General features: G+C 41.7%; 1 protein-coding gene across 1 annotated transcript; it reads left to right on the top strand.

Annotated features, from left to right (window-relative positions):
• The first annotated feature begins 706 nt into the window (after positions 1-706).
• LOC112111168 (solute carrier family 25 member 51) lies at positions 707-11,450 on the top strand. Its single transcript, XM_026646434.2, has 2 exons — positions 707-780; positions 9,531-11,450. Exon 2 carries the CDS (start codon positions 9,568-9,570, stop codon positions 10,444-10,446), a length of 879 nt encoding a protein of 292 aa, XP_026502219.1. The 5' UTR covers positions 707-780; positions 9,531-9,567; the 3' UTR covers positions 10,447-11,450.
• The last annotated feature ends 7,002 nt before the right edge of the window (positions 11,451-18,452 follow it).

Genomic DNA, 18,452 nt, shown 5'->3' with positions numbered 1-18,452 from the left:
CTCTGCCCCCCCCCACACCCCTAGATTAGCGAGCACAGTGGGTGGCTTGTCCCATGGGGTCACTGTCCCCCCCTCTCCCCCTCCCCTAAACGGGGGTTTTGTACCCGCACGGGGTCTGGCAGTGTCTCCCCCCCCAGCTTAACCCCGGCTCTCACCCCCCACCCCTGATTTTTCCCCTTCAGCCCCTCTTCTGCCGCTAGCTACAGTAGCTTGAACCCCCCAGGCCAGTAAAATTCTGCCCCCTGCTCAGACCCTGACAGCCCCCCCGCTGCGATTTGCCCCCCTTAATCCTTTTAACCCCCCCAAAGAGGAGGCAGCAAAACGTAAGTAGAAGTAAGGGCAGAGAGAGGGCAGTGGCTACAAGGAAGGTTACTGGGCATGCTCAGTTCGAGTGAGCATGCTCAGTACACCCAAGGTAGCAAAAGGGGAGGGAGAGCAGTTGACCCCCCGTGCTCCGCGCACGCGCACAGGCCTGGCGCGAGGCCGTGTTGACGCAGAGACCGGCTCTCCTGCTGATTGGGTCGGGGCTGGGGGCTCGAAGCTACTCGAGAGTCGGGGGGGGCGGGGCCAGGCCACATTCCCTGGTCACGTGTCGCGTTTCTGCCGAGCCGCCGCCCGGGGAGGGGGAGGGGCCCCGGTGTCCAGGTCACGTGCCGCTACTGGTCGGCACACGCGCACGCGCAGAGTGGGGGATGTCGGGCTGGGCCGGCGATGGCCGAGGAGGAGGGTGCCGGGCCCGGCTCCTGTCAGCGGGCGCGAGCGGCCATGGAGCCGGCGCGGGTGAGTCGCCGCCCCTCCCCCCCGCGGGGCCGGGCCGCGCCGGGCCTGCGCTGGGGGGCAGGTTAACGCCTGTGGGTGCTGGGTGAGCCCCGCCCCCCCTTGCCGCGGCCGCCGTTCCTGGCCCCGCGCCCAGCCCCTGCCTTGGCACGCGGGGAGCGTTGGCGGCGCGCGCTGGGGCTCGAACGGCGAGCCGCGCGGGACCCGCCCTCCCGCTGGAGGGAGCCGCTGCTCCGGCGCGCGAGTCTCCGGGCAGGGTCAGGCGCCGGGCCTGGCCTCGGGATCCAGGCGGGAGCAGCCTGGGACCAGAGACCTGTCGTAATGTCCGTGATTTCAGCCGCGGCCGGTGCTTCGGGCTGGGTCTGCCGCGCGCGCTCGCCTGCGCCCCATGGCCATGGGGGGGGGGCAGGAAGGACTCTTCTCCCAGGTGGCCTTGTTGGGGGGGGGGTTCACCTTCGCCCCCAGCTAGGGGGACCAGATGTCCCGATTTTATAGGGACAGTCCTGATTTGGGCGGGGGGCTTTTTCTTATATAGGTTCCTATTACCCCCCCACCCCGTCCCGATTTTTCACACTTGCTGTCTGGTCACCCTATCCCGAGCGAGTGGGTGCGGGCCACTTGCCAGGACGGTGTGGCTAGATCAGGGGTAGGCAACCTATGGCACGCGTGCCGAAGGCGGCACGCAAGCTGATTTTCAGTGGCACTCACACTGTCCGGGTCCTGGCCACCCGTCCAGGGGGCTCTGCATTTTAATTTTAAATGAAGCTACTTAAACATTTTAAAAACCTTATTTACTTTACATACAACAATAGTGTTGTTATATATTATAGACTTATAGAAACAGACCTTCTAAAAACGTTAAACTGTATTACTGGCACGCGAAACCGTAAATTAGAGTGAATAAATGAAGACTGGGCACACCACTTCTAAAAGGTTGCCGACCCCTGGGCTAGATCTCAGTCCGGGGCAGTGGCGCACCTCCGTCCCTCCTGTTCTCTGTGTTGGCGTGTAATTGGCTGTATGACTTTGATTTGGGGGGCATTGATCAAGTGGAAAGCCTCCATTTAAATCATTATTTTTTTGAATAACTGAAGTACAAATGGAAAAGTTTATTTTCGAAAGAAAGGCATGTTCTCATTGGTTGATAACATGCTTTAATGGTCTTCACTTTCAGCTAAGTTACACTAGATTTGTTACATCTTTTTGCACCTAGGAGGGCACACTATCATTGTACACTTATTTAAGCTATTATATAGCTTAGTATTTCCAGAGCCTTATTTGTTGTACATTTTTAGTATATTAGAAAATGGTGAATGATATATTGCTTATTTACCAGACAATTAACTTTTCCCCCATGGTTTGTGTCAAGCTGAAGTAGAAGGGTAACTGGAATTTAAATACACAAAAAGCATATAAAATTTATTTTTTATTTAAAAAAAACAACAACCTTAAATGTTTGGATACATAAATTTCTCATCAAAACATGTTTCACATTTACAACTAAATGATTTATTAAACAGAGGGATTAACTGTAGTCAGTGAACTAAACTGATTATTTCAGGCCAGCCTGCAAAAACTTTCAAATATGCTTAAGTGAAAGTGACTGGAGTTTAAGTTCCTTCTTGCCTAAGGCTATGGGAGAGTGTCTCCTGCCAACATAGCGCCGCCCACAGTGGTGTTTCTGTCATTGTAACATTTGTCGGTCCGAGGGGGGAGTTTTTCACACCCCTGAGCAACGTAAATTTTACTGACCAAAGGTTTTTTTCCTCAAAAAGCATTTTATCAATAAAATCCGATTTAAATTAAAAAAATCCGATTTTTTTTTTAATCATTGATTTTTATCCACCCTGACTCTGAAAAGCGGAAGTTGGGCTTGTCTACACAATGCAGCTTTTAGCAACAAGGCTGTATTGACACAGCCTTGTCGCTAAAAGTCAGCATGTGTAAATGCTCTTTTTCAGTACTTTGTCAGCACTTTTGCTGACAAAATACCTCCAGCCCCGCAAGCGGCGTTAGCTTTGTTGGCAGGAGAGCACTCCTGCCAACAAAATCACGTTCACGCTGCCACTTGCGTAGGCAAAACTTTTGTCTTTCGCGGGGGGGGGGCTTTTTAAAATTACCTTTGAAAGACAAAAATTTTGTCGAGGACTTCAGTGTGGACAAGCCCATATAGACAGCCCTTTATCACCAGGAGCCCGCTCCCGCGATAAAGCTACCACTGCTCGTTCGGGGTGTTGTTGTTTTTTATCTTTTTATCGCCGGGAGAACTCTCCCCTGGTGCTAAAGTGTGTCTACACTGCCCACATCACAGCATGGCTGTGCTGTAACGTGGGCAGTGTAGACATACCCATAGAAAGTAAAAATGCCTTGGGAACAAAGCTGAATCTGAATGAGTCTCTTTTTATTCTAGCTGATTGAATTGTAACAAAGCAAACAGCATACCAGGAGAAAAGTAAATTAGACTTTTATAGTTCTTTGATGACTTAATCTGCAATGTTAACACAGACTTTTAAAATGAGTTTTATGTTGATTGTGCCCCTTTAAAGAATGAACATAAAGAAAACAAGGTAATTAAAAGAAAACATCCTTTGCTTGGTGAAAGTAGAGAACTTTAAAAAGCTCTCAACTGGGAGTGAATGCAAAGGAAAATTACAAGCACAAGAAAAACCTGCTTAGGAGTTGGCTCAACCTTTTTTTCCCTGGGAGGTACTACCGGTACTGTTCTAAATTTAGATCCTATTCTAAGCTGCTTCTGTGCTTCAGACCAGTGATCCTCGAACTTTTTTTTTTTTTTTTTCATGGGGTCCCTAAAACCATCTGTTTCTTGTGACAACCCACCAAAAGGCTCTAAAGGATTATAGTAACTGCAAGAAATTGCACTGGGGTGTGGTGTGGTTGGACATCTCCTTTCTGTGTTCCACCTTCTACCAGCACTTAGGAGTACAGTACAGGCATCATCACTTCAAGGGATTGTGTGAGCAGCTGTGCATCCTCTTAAAAGTGCTCCTTCTCTAGCTGAGGGCTGGTAGGTGGTGAAGACTGAGGAGCCCCATTGCATGGGTTGGAGTGGTAGGGAAGTAGGCAGCATATAGGAGCAAACTCTGGATCCTACCTATGCCTGGGGGAATTCTGCACCAAAAAATTAAATATTCTGCACATAATATTTTAAAATAATAACACAATATAATCACACCAGTTTCAATTATTTTGGTAATTTATTTCAAAATACCTATCAGCAAGTACATCTGTAACAATACAGACAATGAAAAAGATTCAGGAAATGTTTTTTGTCAAATAGATTCCTTATTAGGCATATAAATACAGAACTTTGAGTAATTCATTTAAACTGCAATACATAACCGTATTTGCTGCCCCTCAGAAGCAATGCAAAGGCTTGGGGGAGCCAGGGGTAACGGAGGAGCTGAGGGAGAGGGAAGGAGCCTGGGAGTGAGCCTGGATGGTTGTTGGGTGTGGGTGGGAGAAGTATGGAACAGGTTATTTTGGGGGGCAGGGAGGGATTGTTAGGGAGCCTCCCCCATGCAGACCCTGGCTGACCCATAGCCTCTCCCATTCAGTCAGGCATATCTGTCCCTGTACCCCCTTGTGTCCTTGCACTCCCTCCTATCTGTCCCCATGTGTCCCTGTGCTTCCTCCCCATCCCCATGTGTCCCTGCACCCCATGTGTGTCTGTGCCCCCACTCAGCCCCTCCTTCCCCCATGTGTCCCTTCACCCCTACCCCATGTCTCTGTGCCCTCACTCAACCACCCCCCTGTCCCCATGTGGCCCAGCGCTTCCACTCTCATTCAGCCCCTGCCCCAGTCTCCCCACCCAGCCCCACACTGTCTCCTCCCGTCCATATCCCCTATCTCCTGACCTGGCCCCACAGGCATGATGCTGCCAGGCAGGCAACCTCTTCTCTTCCCTATTGGCAGTTCTAGTGCCACAGCAGCCCCTGTTGGGCAAAAGGTGTAACTGCAGCAACTTTCCCGCAGAAGTTACTTTCTGCGGAGGAAAAAAAATTACACCTGGCACATTAATTATGTGTGCATGCAGTGATGCAGAATTTCCCCAGGAGTAATCTTACCCTGAGAGATTGTATAGCTTTAACAATTTCTTTAGGTTTCTCAATCACTGTTGTGTGACCCAGCTGGTATTCCCTCCCAACTCACTTTGGGTCATACTTCATGGAGTGAGAATTCCTGCTTTAGACTGTCAATAAATATGTTCTTTGTCAACACAAAAAGTATTTTTCATCCTGAGCAGGCTTATTTTAATAAACCTGTATGGCTGAGAAAGGTAGCTGTAAAGTATGACTTTACCAGTTTTTTCATAGTTACTTTTCAGAGCAATGTCTTAATTAATGGACCTGCTCTCTGTGTGTATTCATTGTTGTTTCTGCTTAATTGTCTATCGTATTTACTACTTTTTACTTCTATTAGCCCTGCAGAGCCAATAGAGCTCTGAAAGAGTTATCTCTGGATTCTGTTGCAGTTTTCACATCAACAAAATTAATTGAGTTCAAACTGCAGAATCTTTATTGAGGAGTGTGCTAGGGAGAGCTGAGTTTGACTTTCAGACTAAGTTTGCAGATCTAGCTATTGGTGTTGAATTGGGATTTCTTGTAGTGGCTTGGTTAGCCAATGATTTCTTTGGTGACTACATCTCTTGCTCCAGAATCTAACACTTATTTTAAAAAATAAAATATTTAGCCTTTAGTAGCTGTGAAAGTAATCTTCAAATGTAAACCAGTGTATAGTTAAGTCTGCCTGATCAGAAACAGTTATAAGGGAAGTCTGAATTGTCCCTATTCATTTAAAGGGAGATTTAACTCTGAAGCCTAAAAACTTAAATGTCATCATAGTTAACTATTTCACTTTGATCAAAGCATGTAATAAGTAAAGGGACATTCTTATGAGGCTCTAGCCAATCTGAGTGGCATTCCACTTTAGCATCTTTAGTGGGTGGAATTTTGGTTATGAGAAGATTTTCAGAAAGTGTCACCATTTATTTCTCTCTTCTCTCCCCCACCCCACCATTCAACATCCAGTTGGCATTTAGAAAACAATTCTGTTGTTTGCAAATTTAGGCAATTTGATACAAAAATCAGTGAGACAATGCCATTTTTAGAGTCAGTTTTTGGAGTAGAACCAGGCTTTAACATTCATGTAAGTTCTGCCATGTACTAGTTGAGATTGTCTTGTCAGCAGTTTGCAGCAGTGTCCTCCCTGTATGATTGCTTGTTTACATTTACACATTTTTATCTTCTGATATGGCTTTGAACTAACAAATCCTAGTGTTGCCCACCTCTGCCTTTCCTGCCTTTACATGGCTTTCCTCATTGCACCAAAATAATAAATGTAATAGACTGTATATTTTCTCACAAGGGTCTCGACTACTCGGGTAAAAAAAGCTACAACATGACCAGCTAACACAAATTCAGAGGTCTTAGTCTGCATCTACATGTGTGTTACTAGGGCTTTTCAGTCATGTTAAACTAAAATGATTGAAAGAGGTACCCTTTTTGCTTTTATGGACAAGTCCCTAAAGACCTCAGACCTGGAGAAGTGGATAATGCAGGGAATTAGGGAGCAAGTTACTTGTAGACCAACTAGTTCAGATCAGTCCCAAACGGGTATTAGCCGAAAGTTACCAAAGGTGGCTCCTGAGTGACCTATATGGAATGATTTGGTTGTCTCAGTCAAATTCCTAATGAACATGTGGCCAAATTTAAACAAAAATTAAAAAGCCCTTGCCATTATAAGTGGAACTCTTGTCGCCACCAGTGCTCCAGACAGCGCGGTAAGGGGGCACGGAGCACGGGGGGTTGGATAGAGGGCAGGGGAGTTCGGGGTGGTGGTCAGGGGGCGGGGGTGTGGATAGTGGTTGGGGGGAAATGGGGTGAATGGGGGCAGGGGTCCCCGGGGGCAGTCGGGGGACAGGGAGAAGGGGTGGTTGGATGGGGCAGGGGTCCCGGAGGGGCCATCAGGAATGAGAGGAGGGGTTGGATGGGGCGTCGGGGGTCCGGGGGCAGTCAGGGGACAGGGAGCGGGGGGGTGTGGATGGGGTAGGGGTCCCAGAGGGGCCATCAGGGAACAGGGGGGGTTGGATGGGGCAGGAGTCCCCGGGGAGGGGGGGCAGATGGGAGGTGGGGGCTGGGCCACGACCCCCTCCCCTAATGGGCCCTCCATACAATTTACGAAACCTGATGCGGCCCTCAGGCCAAAAAATTTGCCCGCCCCTGGTTTAACTGAAAAGTAGCCTAGGTACTTCTGAGCACTATTGGAGGAAGTGGCAGGTTACTTATAAAGTACTGCTGCAGGCAGATATTTATCATAAAGACTTCAAAGGAAACTCTCCTCTTCCCATGAGGCCCGGCTTTGGTAATAACAAGTGCTTGAGAGACAGCTGGCATGCTTTTTGGTTAAACTTAACAAGGGTGAGGTGGATAAAGTATAGTTCCACACTGCTCCTTACCTCATGAATTCAGCTGCTTTGCAGGCAGCAATTTGTGGCCTATATAAATTTGGCTCTTTGTTTACATTTTTTTCAATAGAAAATGAGGATTGAAATGACTGGACCACAGACTGCTACTGATGGTGCATTTGGTGTTAAGCTGCCTAAGGCCTTGTCTACACACAGTTTTATTCCAGTTTAATTATTTCAGGAAGGGGTATAATTTTTCTACTAAAATAGTTAAATTGGTATAACCCTAGTTATGTATACAGTTGTATCTGTTATAGCTTATTCCCCTTCTTTATAGGAATAGCTACATTGGTATAAGGCACCTTTATGCAGATTTAACTAAATTGACCTACTGACACTATACCAGGATAGTTAAAGCCGTTCAGCCCCCTGGTATAGATGTAGTTATACTGGTATTAAAGTGTTTACATAGTAGTATGATACTTACCTCCTTTGTAAAGTGCTTTGAGATTTACTGATGCAAAGTGCTTATGTAAGAGCTAGATATTAGTAGGCTCTCCGAGTTCTGGTCAAGTGTAGGTAGTCTCTTGGTCTATCCAAGGCCGTGATCAAGTGTCTTGATGTTTTTGGTCTTTTGGCCTCGAGATGAAAACCTTGTCTTTGTTTCTGGGACCTTGAAGTGAAAAAATTCTCTAAGTTATTTCTGTACAGGAAGGGGAGTAAACTATACTGTATAACTGCATCCACAGTAGGGCTTTTACTGGTATAACTACTGTAAAAAATCACACCCCTAACCAAAAATAATTACACTGGTGAAACTTTTAAATGTAAATCAGGTTCAGATCAGTTGTTGGCTGTGGTTATTTAGGGTTTCCCATGCATCCTACCTACCACACACAAGCTGGCAGTGACTGCACTTATGGAAATGACCCCATATGCTCGTGCCTTCTGATGGAGAATGCAAAGCAGAGTAGGCTTTAGAGTTTAGACACCTTTAAATATCTCCTTTTAGAAGTCTGAGCTATATTTAACTATTCTGGAACTGAATGAAATTCCCAAACAATATAGCCTAAGATCAGATGTTAAAGAAAGGAAAACAATTATATTAAAACCAAACGCAAATAATATATTTGGGTCTAAGACTCCCTAGCTTTTCTCAGGTAGGTCACAAAACTTTGAAATTGCAGATATTTAGAACTCTCTGTAGATAATACTTATATTAAGAACTCACTTCTTGTCCCAGTTCTTCTCTGACCTTTAACAGGACAATATGTGCGCCTAGGATTGATTAATTGTAATTCTGGAGTCAGCTCTTTTATACTTACTTGGCTATGCTATAATACCGGGTATGCAGACAGTTACTTAAATTATCTTACCATTTTGACAAGCCACATTTGAATTATGGCTTGGTTAAGTGAGATAACTTCTCCCCTCCCATCCCCAAACCCATTGTATGTTCAGGTTGCATTCAGAATTTTATAGAATGCTGTTTCTCTGTGTAATCAGGTTGTGTGGGTTTTTATTTCCCATCCCTTAATGCATCTCACACTTACCAAAAAGATCTTTCAAAATTGTACACTCAGCATTGATTCAGATTCCTTCCCACCCATCCCACTATATGTTTGTGACGTTCTGCCTTTGGATAAAACCATGTAGGTTGCTAATTGACATCTGTCCAACTGCTTACTTTCCCTGAGTTAAGTTGTTATAATGTAGACAGTTATTTAGAGATTATGCCCATATTTTCTATAGTTTGTGATCTATAATTTCTACTCCATAGCAAATGTGTTCTTTACAGATAAGGTTTGGTCTGTTACAGGGTCATGTAAAATATGAGTCTGAATAGTCAAGATGACTTGTAATAGCAAGGTTAAAAAAACACAAACTTTCACTGATTTGTTTTGTATCAACAATTGTCAAAATTACTAATGTGGAGTGTAGGAACCTTAACTTCTGAATTTACTAACTTCCACTTACATTTTCAGCTTTCACATGGCACTAAATATGCTACTTTGTTTTAAAAGTGATTTCTGTGTATAACTTTTTGCATTTAATCAACAAAAAAGTTTCCTGCTTTTTTTACCCTTCCTTGTGTCAGTTAGCTGAACCATGTATAAATCTTTCAGTTCTTTGAGAGCTGTAATGCAGCCACTGAAACCACTTGTACATGTATGAGCTCTCAAATGTGGGATTTATCATTCTAGTCCACTGAATTTTTATGGAATTGCTTGAAGACCTTGTGCATGCAAAGGACTTATAAACATGAATTAAAAAAAAAGCGGGGTTCTGTGCAGCTTTGTTCATGTTCTCCTTTACCTTCTTGATGTAGGAGAGGACAACACTCGTATGAAGAAAGAAAGAGCAGTATGATGGATTCAGAAGATCTTGTCATAACAAGTTCAAAGCAAGATATTGCTCATCACATTGTAAAAGTTAGCTCAGGTAAACATTACTTTTGTGGATATTGTGCAGCCTTCACCAATATAGCAATCACCTTTCCCATCCAGAAGGTCCTCTTTCGACAACAACTGTATGGAGTGAGATTAAGGGAGGCAGTATATCAGTTACAAAAAGATGGAATCCGAAACCTGTACCGTGGACTCCTCCCTCCATTAATGCAGAAAACTACAACTCTTGCCCTGATGTTTGGCTTGTATGAGGATTTCTCCTCCCTGCTCCAGAGGCACACAAATGCACCTGAACTTGTGACTTGCAGTGTGGCAGCAGTGCTTGCAGGAACATCAGAAGCTCTTCTTACACCTTTTGAGCGGGTCCAGACTTTGCTTCAGGACTACAAACATCATGACAGATTTACAAACACTTACCAGGCTTTCAGGGTGCTAAAAGACTATGGAATTAAAGAATATTATCGGGGTTTGGTACCTATTCTGATCCGAAATGGACCGAGTAATGTACTCTTTTTTGGCCTACGAGGACCCATCAAGCAGTGTCTTCCCGAAGCAACTTCTTATAGTGCTCATTTGGTCAATGACTTTATCTGTGGAGGGCTGTTGGGTGCCATGTTGGGATTCTTGTTTTTCCCAATTAATGTTGTAAAAGCTCGCATGCAGTCTCAAATTGGTGGGGAATTTCAGTCTTTTCCAAAAGTTTTCATGAAGATTTGGCTGGAACGTGATAGAAAACTGACACACCTTTTCAGAGGAGCCCATCTGAATTACCATCGCTCTATTATATCCTGGGGCATAATCAATGCAACATATGAATTCTTGCTTAAGTTATTATGAAAAATGTTACCTTCTATGAAGTCTCTCTGCTCAGTTGGGTATTGGCACATTGAGGTCACTTATTTCCTAGGATCAAATTTGTCATAATCAGACCTGTTCATGAATAACACTGAAATTTGGAGAGTTTAATTGCAAAATGGTGGTTACATTTCAGTAGGGAGAGAAGTAATTTTTACCAGTGCCTGCTGAGTCTGAAAGTTAATTACACTCAATCTTATTAATTGTCTTCAGTCTTTATGGGGTGAAAGTTGGCATTGTGTTTAGATCTTAATTTAAGAACAATTGGTTTGTTCAAAAGTGTTCTCTTTAGTAAAGTATTTTGATGCTGGAAGGTGAATTCAGCCATACCTGAATAAACTAATTGAAACTATTTAAATGTTGGCTTTGGCCTAGAAACTTACTCCAGGTCACCCTCAACCTTTCTTAACACTCCTGGTGATCAAAACTATGCTTGATTGTGCACTTTGTGGAATATGAAAGTGAGGGAGGCTGACAAAAGCTCTTTAGTTTTCCTACTTGGTAAACTTGGGAGGTCTGATGTACCTGATGCAGTTGTTGTAAGAGTACTCTGAACTCCCATAATGTTTCAGGTTTCCCAGGTATCTTTACTGTTTGAAACCAGACTGCCAACTTTGAATGAGGATGGTGTTACTTCTCAACTAAGCCTACATGAATGGGTTTTGCTGGTCTCCTAATATGAATGCCATCTTGTCAAGCAACATAAGGTAGCTACTAAGGCTATGTCTACAATGCACTTTTTTAACCGGTTTTTACTGACAAAAAGCACTGGTGTGGATAGTGCTTTGTCGGCGGGAGACAAAGCTACTGCCCCTCGTTGGAGGTGGTTTTATTTTGCCAGCAGGAGAGCGGCTACCCCGGGGACCTTACAGCGGCACAGCTATGGTACTTTAAGGTACGCAGTGTAGACATAGCCTACATTTTCAACTTCAGCATAAGCTGATCCAGTGCAAAGTAGGGGTATGTGTACGTATGTGAAAAGGGAGTAGCAGGCAGTTGGGTTTGGGTGGGGGGGAATGAAACAAATTTTATCTAAAAAGCTTTAAAGTGTCCTTCATGTTACAATATCACCTATTTGTGAACGTGGAATATTTTATTTGGTCTTTCGTGCTGTTTAGTTTCTGTTGCAAACAGGCATGCCGCCAGAAAGAAGACGTGGTTTCTGCAACATTAACACATACAGAAGTAGTATGAAAACTGATGGGAGTCAAAGTACTTTGTAGACAGCTTTTGTTGTATTAAGGTAATTTATGTCCTTTTGCAACTATTTTTACTTGCTTCATGTGAGGTTGTAGCATAACTGATCACTTTAGTCAGTATTGTTAGCTGAAGCTTGCTCCACCCTTCCTTTTATGCCTTGTTCAGGGTATATCACTGTAGTGGAAAAGGCACTCCGATACTATGGCGAGGAGGACCATATAAGCGCTGGGCTTGGGGGTTTCTCTGTGATCATTTAATCATGTTGATAAACACTCTCATACAATATTACTTCTGTTTAATATTTACTTGGTATTCAGGTGGATGTGCTTTAAGGCCTTGGAGAAGAGACGAGAGGGCAGGAACACAAGTGTGATTACCAAACTAGTGGTCTTCATATAAAAAATGACTTTTGTATATTTTTATGCAAAAAGGATTCATAAAGTATTTTCATATTTTGCGGTGAACATGAAAGCTTTCAGAAATTGTTTTGGATGATTTTTTTCTTAATTTTAGAGTGAACATTACTTTTTTTATGTATCCTTAAATTTTCAAATGCTTATGGTTTTTACTTTTACTTCATTTCAGTTGTTCACTTGACATAACCCCCTAAATAATTACTCCCAAACAGTATGCCCTATTTCTTTATAATCTATAGCTCTATACTACTAAGCTTCACAGTCAAAGATGGCCAAACACAAATAAAGCACATTGATATTTTGAATGTTGTGATTATATGGATTTAAATATACTGTCTGTTGAATGTTTTACTGGTGGAATCTGATTTTACCAGTGTATTGTTTTTGTAACCTTTCCTTGATGGAATAAAACAAAAGTAAATCTGTTTCCCCAGCCTTAGTTTTTTGTAGCACATATTTTTTCCTAACAGTGTGTTACTGGCACTTGAAAAAAGAACATAAGTTGGAGCAAACAAAGCAAGTGTTGGCAATTATAGTTCAACAAAACAGAACGTTTATTGTGGCTTGGCCTCATGCTGGTTTGCTACTATACACTACTTCACAAGGGAAGAGCCTCTTCCAACTCCACTTTCAACTTTTAGGTCATGATGATCAGGAGTTTAGAGGACATCAGGCGTGGCTAAATGCCTCTTAACAGAATTATACAACTTGGTTATATTCTGTGTACAGGAGAGCTGTCAGTGAAGTTAATGGGAATGCAAAAGATGAGATATCTTGGGTTTAATAAAGATTTGATAGTATCTGAAATTATATTCCAATGACTTGATGAGGATTATAGGATGGACTGAAGTCTGTAGGCAAAACTTAATGATAAACAGTGTCTCAAATTGGGGACAGGTAGGTGGTGGTAGAATGCAACAAATTAGTATTTGTTGGTCCAGACTATTTTCATGAGTTGGAGGAACATGTACTGTGCAGTTTAGTAAACAGGGATGGGTACCAAGTATCAGTAAGATAGTGTTAAAATGGACAAAAAACTAATTGGATGTACGTGTGGGAGTGGTGGGAAAGAACTATTGAGTTCAGGGTGTGTGCAAACACAAGTATGGTCCCTGCTCCCAAGGAGTTCAGTCTAGTTACTACAGAGGCTAGATTGTGCTAGGAATAAGTGTTTGTGTCAAATGACCCCAAACAGAAGCCTGGATTAAGGTGCACTGATGGGAATGGGAGAAGAGAACCCTTCTTAGACTTTAAGCTGCATTTTCAGAGATGTGCCAAAGCAGGGAAGCCCAGACTCCTGTTAGGGTAGCTGGAATATTATTCGTGTCTGGGCTCAGTATCAAAATGAAGTAGGAAGATCAGTAAAAGCAAGAGTACCAAGCTATTGGTGTACTGACTCAGACATATCCTCCTATTACATGGGGTATTATAAAACATACTGATAGAGACAAATTGGCATTGTGGAAGACTGTTACAAAATCTCTCTGCTTAAGTTTTATTAAGCTAACGTTTAAATTATTACCCCCATCTTGGTAAACAACTTAAATGTTTGTACCTATTCTTGGTATTCATCTGAATAAATGTGGGCAGGTTTTTTTTGGTTGCCTTTCCTGGGATTACATGCATTTCATGGCAAGACTCAAATACATAATTTCCTAATTGCCAGCATTGTATATGTAGATTGACTCACCTGGTGCAAGAGATTGGTACACCAATCTAATAAAAGTGGAGATACAGTAATGTAGGTTGCTCTTTTGTACCAGATGCTACATCTGTGATCTCCAGCGCCTTCTCTAGACTTAACGGGCAAAGGCAAAAGCTGTGATAATAGCTTAGCAAATACTGACAGTGTGCAAAAAGGAGATTCAGAAAAATAAACAGTCAGTGACTGGTTCTTTTTCACCCCTCAAAAGGGATGTAATACTTAATTTATTTCATTAAGATTCTCAAGTTGAAGCAGTGGCTAGGACTGGAAGCAAATAGTGCAGTGAAGAGCTATGTCGTTCTGTTAGAAGTATGGAATAGAACTTAACATTTAGAAAAAATGCACCCTATCACCTTTCAAAAAATGCACTGAATTGCTTTATTAAATGTTTAATTTATTTTGCAAGCAAGAGAAACTGTTCACAAACAGTACAAGTTACTGAATAGGAGCAAGTACAGTATATTCAGAACAGCTCTGCTACTTGGTATGTATTGTATTAAAAGTCTACCCCCTCTATGAAACCTTGAGTATTTCAAAATATTCTACACACACAACTTACTCTTGTATTAAAAAAAGACTTTTACAGGTGGTTGGAGACCCTGTTGAATACCAACGTCATTGTAGCAGAGAATGCACCATTGCCTAAGAGCATGCTTCCCCCCCCCTTCCAGCAGAGCAATCAAGTTATAAGGGGGGGGAAAAGACAGGCATTTTTCTTTCTATCATGATCTTGGAAACTAGCATTTGTTTTTAGTTTCCATGTGGCAAATGTATTTGTTGCATTATGAAGAGCCTGAATTTCACAGAGCTCTGTTTAGCAGAGACTTCAGTTTTGCTTTGCAATACCTAAACTTCTTTCTGTACTGGCATTATTTGTGGCATCCTTAAGGAACAAGGTTTGCACTCCTCCTATAAATACAATATTGTAGGATCAATGAAAAAATGTTAGTTTTCACTAGTACATTTTCCCTGTAAACAGTTAGAATCTTGTCTAGGAGATTTCAGATTAACAAAGCAAGCCAAGTTTTGGGCTTTAATTCTTTAGTGTATTTCTAGATATATTTTGCTTTTCCCCTTTCTCCCCACCCCCAAAATAGAGACAGGCCACCTAGATCTTTTCACTGAGCTACAAACTTTTTTTAAAGTAAATTTCATTTTTACTCAGTTACCTCTTCCCTTACCCAATTCCTCTTCCCTTGCCAAAAATGTTGACAGTGCTCCGGTGATTTAAATCTGACCTCTAGTGGAATATGTGAAAACTGCACTTCACTTCAACAATATGGTCACTGGACAAATACAAGAGTTACTGGCTTCAAACACACTAGTCGTGGTTTTCATAAACACTTCTAAAAAGTAAACATTCCTATGGAGAGCTGCTTCTGCTTATCAGTCATGCTGAAGGTGGAAGAATTACACTTTACCACAGTAACTAATGAATATGAACCATGCATTTAGAAAGCATATTGCACACTTCACAGTCCAGCTAAGATCACTAACTCTCAGAAATACTTTAAAATTTAGCAATAGGTTTAGTACTTGAGGGGTATAAAATATACCAATACAAAAAGATAAAAATTATTGGTATAAACCACTACCTTAATTTTGAGTTTATCTATTTAACCCAGTTTGCTCCTTATATAGTATTGGGATGGAAGATGGTTAGTCTTTCAGAATTTAATGCAAAGCAAGTGTATAATTTTTCTGCTACCTAGAAAAAAAATTGCAAAGCTTACCCCAAGTCACTTTGTTAATTCCATAAGGCAAGATAATGTGAATTAGAAAGACAGAAGTGGTGAGAATAATTTTTGGAGCTATAACTGCAAGGCATCTAACTACTCAGTTATGCATCACTGAACAAAGTGTTTAACTATACTGAAGTAAAATCTATTCGCTTTCACTGAAAACTTCCAGCTATTATTGAAAGTAGTTAAATAATTACAACCTAAAATTATCATCTCATTCTAATTCAACTTATTGCAAAATGTAATCAGAAAAGTTAGGCAACATTCTTACAGCATACATGGACGGAATTGGTCTTAATATAAAAATGTATCTGCTCCTACAACACACTATACATACACTACAAAGCACCACAAAACATGATCAAAACCCCAAAACAGGGCAACCTCTATCATCAGCCTTGCGCTTTTCAGTGGTCGCGCTTCAAAGTGATGAGCTGTTTTAGACCGTCACTCCAGGTGCTGTGCATTTTAAATAGTAGCTATGTGATATGTCATCTATTTAACACAATAACAATTCTCTATTTATACAGAAAAGTTATTGTCAAATGTTTCAGAGCAATAACCTTTTAAAAAAGAAGCATGTCATGAGGTAGAATTAAAAAAAAACAATACTCAGTGCATATTGACAGGCATAGATTTAAAAAAAAATGCAAAATGAGCATTTCATTTCAAGGAATTCCGATAGTCTTAATAGAAATTACAAAAAGCTGCAATTACTTCAGGGTGCTTTTCTGCATTTCAAATTAATACACCTGTGCAAACAGCAAAAAGAGTGATTCAAAAGGATTTGCCATTGATCTTTTCAGCAAATCATTTAGCAAGCCAAGGAGTAGCAGACTGGGACGTTCAGAGAAGAGACGGTCCCTGGGAGGAACTTTTCCTTATCAAGTGGTCCACAGAAAGAAAAGCTGGAGAATTAGGGTCCTACATAATTCTGTAGGGGTATATTATTCCTAATTGGTATGAGAGTTGCATATGCGCATGCTGGCTGAGAAAATACTCTTCATTCTGGTTTTTAAAATTAACTTAGTACTAAAAGGCTACACAAACTTAACCCAATTTGCCATCCTTTGGTCTGTGAGCTGTAAATCTTCCACTACAGTTCATTTCAAGAGCACAATTTATATCTAGTTCTGCCACCCAAACAGAGATAACAGCAGATTCCTGTTCCTCTGTAAACTTTTTTTTTTTAATATAAAGTCTAATCATCTAAAAACTTTCCAAATTAGACAGACATTCTCCAGCTGAGCTTTTACTACTTTGCAGATCAGAAGCTTGCATCCTGGTCATGCAGAGTAGTACATTGGGTATTTAATGTAATTTGTAGTCCCTTACATCAGATAAGGAAAATATCTTGTAAGCAGAGTCACCCCCATTCAACAAATCCAAATTGACTGAGAATTGGATTTGCTGACTATTAACAGTACAAAATAGATACATAACAAAGGTGGGTGAAGACTGAAGGAAGGGATTTTTAATTTCAATAATTTGCATTTTGGACAAGCCATTTTGTAGGACTAACAAACTGGCATGTAGGACCATGCTTCCTACTACAGCAACTCAGTCCCCTTTATTTTTCTTTGAGAAAAACAAGTAAACTTATTTAGCTTGATCATTCTGCTTTATGCTGAAAATGGTTTATTTACATTTCAGTTTTAAAATAATCTTTTAATTCCAAGAGAATACATACTTTGATCTCTTACTTGTGCATCTCCCATCACTGCTATTCGGAGCTCCTGGTGGTAGCTCCAGTGATAAAGAGCGAGCCCATGTAGTACCTAGTTTTCACTTCAATGATGCACTGAATCCAAGGCATGTCCTTTCATTTTGGGCATAAGTAGCTGTGTACATTAGTTGCTGTAAGACGAAGAGATAACCCTATACTTTGCTTCATTAACTTAAAGTATGACTAGGTTAAGAGCCACTGCCTCCTCAATACACAAGGCTAGTATACAGAAAGTGTTCTACAGGTTGTCATTTAATACAGGAGAAACGGTGGGTAGGGACGGATTAATCAACTCAGGCTTATTGTGTGTGGAAATAGGGAATTTTGTTTCTCAATTGCTGCATGTTCAGTCACTTGAACTCAATCCTCAAACATTTAGTTGCTATGGAGTTAAATATGATTTCAAACAGGAGATGACGCAGGAGTAGATTAACCTTCCTCCAAAAGTAACGACAATCCAATGTTCATGCAAATACCCTCAGTAATAAAAAAGCCAGCAAAAAGCAGCAGGGTTCCTAAATCAATTTCTCCAAAGCTTTCCCGTGAGGCACCAGATGCTCAAAGTGAGGTAACATTAAAGTGAATTCCATTGATCCATTCTGATACACACGCACACAGGGCATGACTCATGGAGCGATCCAGTCCATTGGCAGGCTTCCAGATCTTCAACTACTGGACCTGATCAGCCTAGACCCATAGTGCCTTCTGCAGACTGTTTTTTGTTCAACAGTAAATCTACATTAAGTATATTTTATTTAAAATCCTTTCAGATACCACTGAGGACCAAAATCTAAATTCTTTCCAGCAAAATTTTCTGACTTCACTGGGTCCAAATCAGGACAAGTCCCCAGGAGCGTTTCACTTACTAAAGCCTGACGGATAAGCTAAGTACAGTTTAGGCTAGGAAGCATTACTGGCAATTTCTAGTGTAAAGTCCCATTGCTGTATATTTAAACTGACTGTGGGTTTTAAAAAAAGGTTTTTAACCTAGTTAGTACCGTAGCTGAGCAAGTGTCCCCACGTAGAGAGGTTTGCTGCCTCCAGAAGCTTTGTACCTTCTCTTCACTCCAAGCGAGTGACTGGTAGGAAGCCATGTTCATCTCCTCCTTAATGATAGTCTGAAGTCTGGAGAAGTTTCGTTCCTAGTTTCATGCAATAGGTATTCCAAATTTTAAATATGATTAAATTAATTTGCTTTC

Source organism: Terrapene carolina, unplaced genomic scaffold (assembly GCF_002925995.2).
Source record: "Terrapene carolina triunguis isolate 2854851 unplaced genomic scaffold, T_m_triunguis-2.0 Scaffold35022, whole genome shotgun sequence".
Lineage (NCBI taxonomy): Eukaryota > Metazoa > Chordata > Testudines > Emydidae > Terrapene > Terrapene triunguis.
The sequence above is the reverse complement of the archived record's forward strand: the minus strand, read 5'-3'. Positions and strand labels throughout refer to the sequence as shown.

Coding starts and splice junctions, on each gene's coding strand:
- LOC112111168 (XM_026646434.2), top strand. CDS start 9,568: ATGATGGATTCAGAAGATCTTGTCATAACAAGTTCAAAGCAAGATATT.